Source organism: Microtus ochrogaster, chromosome 8 (assembly GCF_000317375.1).
Source record: "Microtus ochrogaster isolate Prairie Vole_2 chromosome 8, MicOch1.0, whole genome shotgun sequence".
NCBI classification, from domain to species: Eukaryota; Metazoa; Chordata; class Mammalia; order Rodentia; family Cricetidae; genus Microtus; species Microtus ochrogaster.
Genome location: NC_022015.1, coordinates 1,401,841 through 1,409,623, shown reverse-complemented (window position 1 = coordinate 1,409,623; position 7,783 = coordinate 1,401,841). Strand labels below are relative to the sequence as shown.

The following is a 7,783-nucleotide window of genomic DNA, read 5'->3' as shown; positions in this document are numbered from 1 at the left end:
AACCTCTATAAGTTTTTGTTAGGATGTGCAATTATTTAAATAGTGTACAAGTGATTTAAATTTCTTGGTGATTAACCCCCCCATCATTAAAATCATGGGTGGGTATTTTTGTTTGAGAAAGGGTCGATATGTAACTCTTGCTTCCTGTAACTTACAGGCTGAATTTGAACTCTATGCCTCCCTAGTAGGGCGTTAAACACCTGTGTCTCCAAGCCCTGCAAAAGTATATTCCTTGTAAATTTCTATTTGAGGCTATTTCTATTGAGGTTTTGCCTCCAAGTGCATGCAGTGCCCAATGGGGCCAGAAGAGGGAGCCAGATACTCTGGAACTGGAGTTAAGGTGCTTGTGAGTCATGTGGCTTCTGAGAATTGAACCTGCCTGGGTCCTGTGGAAAAGCAGCCAATATACTTAACCTTCTTCAGAGACCCAGTTCTTGTAATTTGTGTATAAAGCAGAGTATACGTCACATTATACCAAGGGTGACCAATACTCTACCTTGTAGTATGCTGCGGTTTAAGGTAGGACAGAAGACAACATTAGAGTCACCCTGAGACTGGAATGAGGGACGGTCGGTTGTGAGCCACCCTGGAGGTCCTCTGCAAAAACATGTACCTTTTTTCCGGGGTGGGGGAGTGGGAAGGTAGGGAGGTGGAGACAGAGTTTCTCCATGTTAACAGTTCTGACCTTCAGCAAAAAGCTCTGTCTGGCTCTACTTTCAGAGTACTGACTTGATGGCTTGACAGTAAATGCCTCCCCCACCCCCCTTGGCTTTTCGAGATAGGGTTTCTCTGTAGCTTGGAGCCTGTCCTGGAACTAACTCTTCTGGACCAGGCTGGCCTCGAACTCAGAGATCCACCTGCCTCTGCCTCCCGAGTGCTGGGATTAAAGGCGTGTGTCACCACCGCCTGCCTGACAGTAAATGTTCTTAAAGATATGCCAGTACATCTTCTTGAAATAAAAGCCTCGCCGAATGAGAATTTTCATTCTGTGTATGGGACTAACTAAAACCTTTATTAGATATGGTTTTCCGGTAACCTGGATCAATTCAAAGATCAGTGAAGTCTGAAAATTTAAAAAGAATAGATATTAGGGTGCAAAACATAAAAGACAATGTTAATATTCAGTATCTCCCCCTGTATTCAATGTTGCATAAATGTAACTACTCCATTTTTATTTTATTGATTTTATAGAATAGTGACATTTCTTTAAGCAACCTAGGGTATACACTTGGTGCCCAACTATGAGACAGTAACAGAAGCACACTTGAATAAGTTTGTACGACACATTTAGACATCTTTTTCTGTTGGCCAAGACTTTAGTATTAAATTAAAAAATACATTCACTCCTTCAGAGTTAAAGTAGAAAACCTAACAGTGCCAACATTAGTGGCTTAAATATTGGTATACAAGAAAAACACAACACCAAAGGGTTTTCTTAATTATGCATTTTAAATATCAATATGTGCATTTCATTTGTACAGTTTATAAATTTTGTTTTAGACAACAGTATGTAGTAGTTTTGAATCCACTGAGATGTTGCTTTCAATTTGAAATATTGTGTATACATGTATATAAAAAATAATCCAATGTATGAGTCATCTGACAGATGTTTAAGATCAATAAAGGCTTATCTTTGAACATGCATTTAGGAAGAGAGGGGAGAAGCCCACCTCGCCACCCTGTTGTTGCTGGCTTGTTTCTGCAGTGGTATCAATAGTGGTTTTTAGAGGGAACCATGTGCCTTCTGTCTACAGTTAGGATAAAGATACCATAATCAAGACAGATAGAAGAGATGAAGAAAGGGGAATGGGCAGGTATTAGTATTAAGTACATTTTGCACTCTTTCTGGTGCAGGATAAAAACAGGTCAATGGGGACAGGATTAATTAGGAATAAATTGCAATCAGATCAAGACATAATTGCCGAATTAAGTTTTTAATAGATTGCATATATAGATGTTTAGCCATACTCTAGATCAACTCTTTAAGAGTAGAATTTTTATATCCAATTTACATGCTTCAGGTATCACCTTTGTTACATAAGGTCTTGTGTCCAAATGTCCACTTGTACACTGAGAGCTTTAAGGAACAAAAAGGACAGAGGGAGTTGCCATTTTTAGCAGCAATGAAACATCACTAACCCCTTTTTACATACCGAATTCAAGTCACTACCAGAGGTGAGTGCACCACAAAGTCACCAGATACAAAATTGCTAGTTCATTTTTAAATTAATAATTAACCTGAAATCACCCGTCCCCCCCACCCCATTACATCCCTTTTTTATAAACAGCAAACAGTTTTGCTTTTATACATAGGCTAGCAGGCTTGTTTCAATATGAAAGTGCTAATTCATTTACAGATTTTAAAATCAGTTATGTAGTGCTACAATAAATGTCCAATCTACATAGGAACAATCTGATGAATGAAAATGATAAAGACTGAATAAGGCTATCTGATTACCTTATCTTATTTACACATAAAGGATACCCAATGGTAAGGAAGAGACAGAAATCGGACAAATACTTAGAGGTGTAAGAATTACATCTACCTTTGAACTTTATACTGTAAATGAGACATTTTAAATAGTCCTGTAGCCCATGCCTATTTTTTCCTCAGAAAAAGAAAAGCTGCCTTCATGACATCCCCTCGTTTCAGAATTCCACAGTGTCTCTTGAAGCTTCAGAGTCAGGATCTTTACTTTCTTCAAAAAATAAAGAAAATAGCCCCCCAAGTTAACCCCTCCCCAGATCCCTCTAGTTTCTCGTCCAGCGCCAGGTTACATGATCAGCTCCCACCTCCTGGGGTTTCTGTCCATCTATTTATCAGTTAGTAGATAACATGAACCGGTTCTGGAACCACTACTAGGAGGAACACAAGCTCTTCACTACACTCACACAGCAGGAAAGAAAGTGGAAGCTCAATTCATCCCTGGTGCCGGGCCTCCAAAATTGAAAGAACTTGGCACAACTGGAGCGCTGAATTTGTATCCTCCATGTTTTTCGATCATTTTGGATTCTAGAAAAGAAGGATGTGAAGCATTAATGGCCATCTGACCACTTACTGCTTTGGGGAAAAGAAACTGCCAATACCCAATATCAGATATGTGTACTATGTAAGCTGTATCTAGACTTCTTAGCAAATTTTGATTTAAAAAAAAAAAAAAGCTTTATATTTTTCATTGTGCAAATCATTAAAACTTAAAAAGAAATGTTTAAGGATGAAATGTCTGATTTCACTGACAACTCAAAATTTGAGATCAACAGGATACATTATCCATTGCTGGATGGTGGCAGCGCACACCTTTAATCCCAGCACTCGGGAGGCAGAGGCAGGAGGATCTCTGTGAGTTCGAGACCAGCCTGGTCTACAGAGCTAGTTCCAGGACAGGCTCCAAAGCCACAGAGAAACCCTGTCTCGAAAATCCAAAAAAAAAAAAAAAAAGACCAATTCAGTGTGTACACCTCTAGCTGACATACCTTTACACAATGTTAAATCCCTTCACATGAATGTAAAGCTATATGAAGTTATTAATTGCATCAGAGGAAGTTAGGTTAACCAACATACCATGGGCTGCTCTTCTCTGATCAGCCAGAGTTGCTATATCCTGCAACTGTTTCCTTTGTTCTTCATTAAGACCATGAGTCAAAGCCTGATACCAAACAGGATTACGATTTTGAATAGCTGTACAGGGAAGAAAAGAGGGTGAACGGAAGAACATTAGATATGATAATAACCGATTTTATTTATCTCAAATAATATATAGGTCTAGATAACTCATCTAAGAAATAAGGTTTCCCTGGCATTATAGCCCAAGCTTTTAATCCCAGCATGGAGGTAGAGACAGGCAGATCTCTGAGTTCCAGACCAGCCTGATTCCCAGATGTAGTTTAAAAGCTTGAGTCTCATCAATTTTTAACAAGTAACAAATCTGATAGACTTCAGAAATAAAGCTAACCCAATTCCCACAAAAGATTTTAAAACCAGGGGCTGGAGAGATGGCTCAGTGGTTAAGAGCATTGCTGCTCTTCCAAAGGTCCTGAGTTCAATTCCCGGCAACCACATGATGGCTCACAACCATCTGAGATCTGGTGCCCTCTTCTAGCCTGCAGGCAAACACTCAGATAGACTATTGTATACATTATAAATATTTTTAAAAAACGATTTTAAAACCATATGCATTAATCATGTATGATAAAACAGCCTTACAAATACACTCTGTATTTAATGCTTTCCTAACTCAAATCCTGGGATGGGATGTAACTTGGTAATAGTAACCCTTAACTAGCATAGAGACCTTGGATCCAAGCCCTAGGCATGTTATAAAGCACACAAATGGATGTATATGTGCAAGAAAGGTGACTTTTTCTTAATACATGATTAAATTATAGAGACCACAAATTTTTATTTTATAGACTAAACAGTAAATTTTTAATGTATAAAAAAATTTCTCCAAAATGTCACAAAATATCAAGCTATCACAGGGTTTACAATATATTTAACTCCAGTTCTAGGTGATCTGATGTCTATGGCCTCCACAGGCACATGAATTCACATGTACATGCCCCTACACAAACACATCCACAAATAATTGACAACAAAATTAAATAAAAAAATGTAACACAAAATCATCTTTCTTAATTTTGAGAAAAAAATACTGTGCCAAGACATAAAAAATAGAATGCTCATATTTTTTAAATATTTGGTTGTTGCAATCCCAAAACTTGTGAGGAAGAGGCAAATGAATCAAAAGTTGAGGGTATTCCTCAGCAACGTGTTAGGGCAAGGCTTAATTAACCACATAAAATGCTATCTCAAAAACAGTAATATATACATGGCAGTAGGGAAATGGGTCAGCATTGCTTGTGCAGAGGATCTGGATTAGGGAGGAAGAAGCACGCAGATCAAGGTCAGTCAGGAAAGAGGTGTGGGGAGGGGAAGAGAAAGGGCTCTAAACTAATTCGTGTATTAGGTATTATTTTTCTTTTTTTAAGGGGGAAGAAGGACTAACATTCAATACATGATTTTCTGTTTTACTGTTAAATCTATGGATAGGGCCTGTAACTGGCATGTTTATCTCTACAAAATAAAACCCAAGTAAGCAATACTAGCACCAATTAGTTCTTAATACTATAAAGTTCAAATAGTATCAATGGCCTGTACCAAACTGCAGTCAACCTCATGTTGTTATACATGTCTGCAGTCTACACTATGGAAGACTGAAGCAAGAGGACCAAAAGTTTAAAGCCAGCCTGTACTACATTTGTTTGTTTTTGCTTTTCCAAGACTAAGGCTCGGCCTGTGTAATAGCAGTGGCTGTCTTAGAACTTGTAGAGGCTGGGAGGTATGAATCTACCTCCCATGAATCTAGGAGGTAGACCTACCTAAGTGCTGGAATTAAAGGCATGATTCACTAAGCCTATCCCCTTTGATTTTTTTTCCCCTCTTAAAGACCTGGTTTTTAAAGAGGTTGTGAAACCGTAAAGGTGGCTGTGCAGTTAAAAGTGCTTTGAACTGTTCTGCCAGGACTTGGGTCTAGTTCTCAGTACTCATGTAAGGTGGAACACGACCACCTCTAACTCCAGTTTCAGGGGCTCCAATGGCCATTTCTGTACTCTGAAGGCACCTGCATTCACATTCTCACATATACTGAAGAAAACAAACAAACAAAAAAAAAAAAACTAAGACAAAAGGGCAAAGAAACCCAAATCAATTATGGCAGTGCACACCTTTAACCCCAGCACCTGGGAGGTCAGAGGCAGGTAGATCTCTGAGTTCAAGGCCAGCCTGGACTTGTAGAACTAGTTCCTGGATGGCTATGGTTCAAAAACCACAAAACAAAAACAAAAAACAAACAAAATTTTGTTTTCTTGAGACAGGGTTTCTCTGAGTAACAGCTCTGGCTGTCTTGGAACTCGCTCTGTAGACCAGGCTTGTCTCAAACTTCACTAAGATCTGTTTGCATCTGTTTCCCAGGTGCTGGGATTAAAGGTGTGCGCCATCACTGCCTGAGGGAAAAAAAAGATTTTAACTCTGTAATTTATGAAACACACAATTTGCTGATATTATCTTCCAAATGTACATTAAATGTAGCAACAGAATGAATAAATAAAAGAAGAAGCCAGACATGGTAGTACACACAAGAGGCACAGTGGTACATTTATATGGTCTGCCTAGTAAGTGTCCATCTCCAAAAAAGGAGGGAAAATACTCACGCTCAAAGGAAACAAGTATTTTATACTGCTTTGCCAGGTGAGTGTCTCTTGTCTAAGGGTTAGACACCACAAGGACAGATCTGTTTAATGAAATATTTATTTAGAAGTTGGCTTACTTTGAAATATAGCTTTAAATATCTGGTATTCATCAACAGGGTTGTCTTCATCATCGATGATTGTGGAATAGCCTTCCAGAGCAGTCTCCTCCGCATCATCTTCTTCCCAATCTTCATCATCTCCATCTTCACCTGCTTGCTTAGCAAGAATTTCCAAATATTCCTGCCCATCTTCATCAATATCGTCTTCATCACTCCCTAGTTCTTCTGCCAAGACAATTATTTATACAATGAAACACTCTATTACTCAGCAAAGTGACAACTACTTCAACATTTCTAGATGTCCAATAAAACCAACTGAAATCAACTGATAAGTAAAAGTATTGTTAATAAAATAGGGACTCTCGACAAGCTCAGCCTTCTCACATCTCACAGTATGATGCTCCAACCTATTAACTGCTGAGACTGCAGGTGTGTGTGACAACACCTAGCTCTTTTCTATATCCAAATATAGGTGATAAGGTAAATAACTGCCTCATCTCCCGGAGATTACTGTTTACATGTGCTATGAGCACACTGAATGGTTTTCTCTTAAATTCCACCATGTTCAAAGGGCCTCCAAAGGCCAATCATGGTCAAGAAATCCCAATCCTGGGGAATGAAAGCAAGAAGCAGAATTCCAACTTGTCTCTAAGATAAACTATACTTAATAAAGGTCTTTATTCAACAGAAGCAACACACTAGTCACATGATCAAACACTATAGAAAGCTTCAGGTAAATGGACCCCACTTTTCCTCCTAAGAATCTTTCTTTCACCTTCTACTCTTCAGGGAGCCTCAACTATGCTTTGTCTTTTAAGAACTGGTTGCATGGGACTGGAGAGATGGTGTAGCAATTAAGAACACTGGCTTTTCTTCCATAGTACAGAAGTTCAATTCTCACCAGTGGCTGAACTCCAACTCCAGGGGAACTGACACCCTCACAGAGACATATATCCAAATAAACACCAACGGATATAAAATAAACCATAAAAACTGGTTGTGAGGCAGGCATGGTGGCCGACACCTTTAACCCCAGTCCTTGGGGTTAGAGGCAAGTGAGCTCAAACCAGCTTGGTCACATCGTGAGTTCCAGGACAGGGCTCTATAGATTGTGTGAGGGTGTCAATTTTTTAGCGCTTTGTGCATTGGGGGTATAGGGATCACATATCTTGGAACTGGAGTTAAAGACAGTTGTGAGCTGCCTTGTGGGTGCTAGAAATTCAACCCCAGTGCTCTGGAAGAACAGCAAGTGCTGAGCCATACCTCCAGCCCCAATGGAACCTACCTTAAATAGTAAGAGAAAAAAACAAAACAAAAGAAAAACCCTGATGTGTTTCTTTGTTGAGAGCATGATTCCTACAGATAGAGTGACTAGTTTGGGTCAGTATGCTAAAGATTTTCCTGTCTTTACTTTTTTTTTTTTTTTTGAGACAGGGTTTCTCTGTAGCTTTGGAGGCTGTCCTGGAACTCCCTTT

At 39.1% G+C, this 7,783-nt stretch overlaps 1 protein-coding gene across 1 annotated transcript in view; it reads right to left on the bottom strand.

Moving 5' to 3' along the window:
* Window positions 1-1,915: 1,915 nt before the first annotated feature.
* Ipo7 (importin 7) overlaps window positions 1,916-7,783 on the bottom strand; it is a 44,762-nt gene continuing 38,894 nt past the window's right edge. The window contains exons 23-25 of the mRNA XM_005350987.3: window positions 6,327-6,533; window positions 3,563-3,679; window positions 1,916-3,013 (exon numbers count right to left, since the gene is read on the bottom strand). Coding sequence (XP_005351044.1) covers window positions 2,916-3,013; window positions 3,563-3,679; window positions 6,327-6,533 — 422 coding nt within the window. The 3' untranslated portion in view covers window positions 1,916-2,915. The remainder of the gene's footprint in view (window positions 3,014-3,562; window positions 3,680-6,326; window positions 6,534-7,783) is intronic.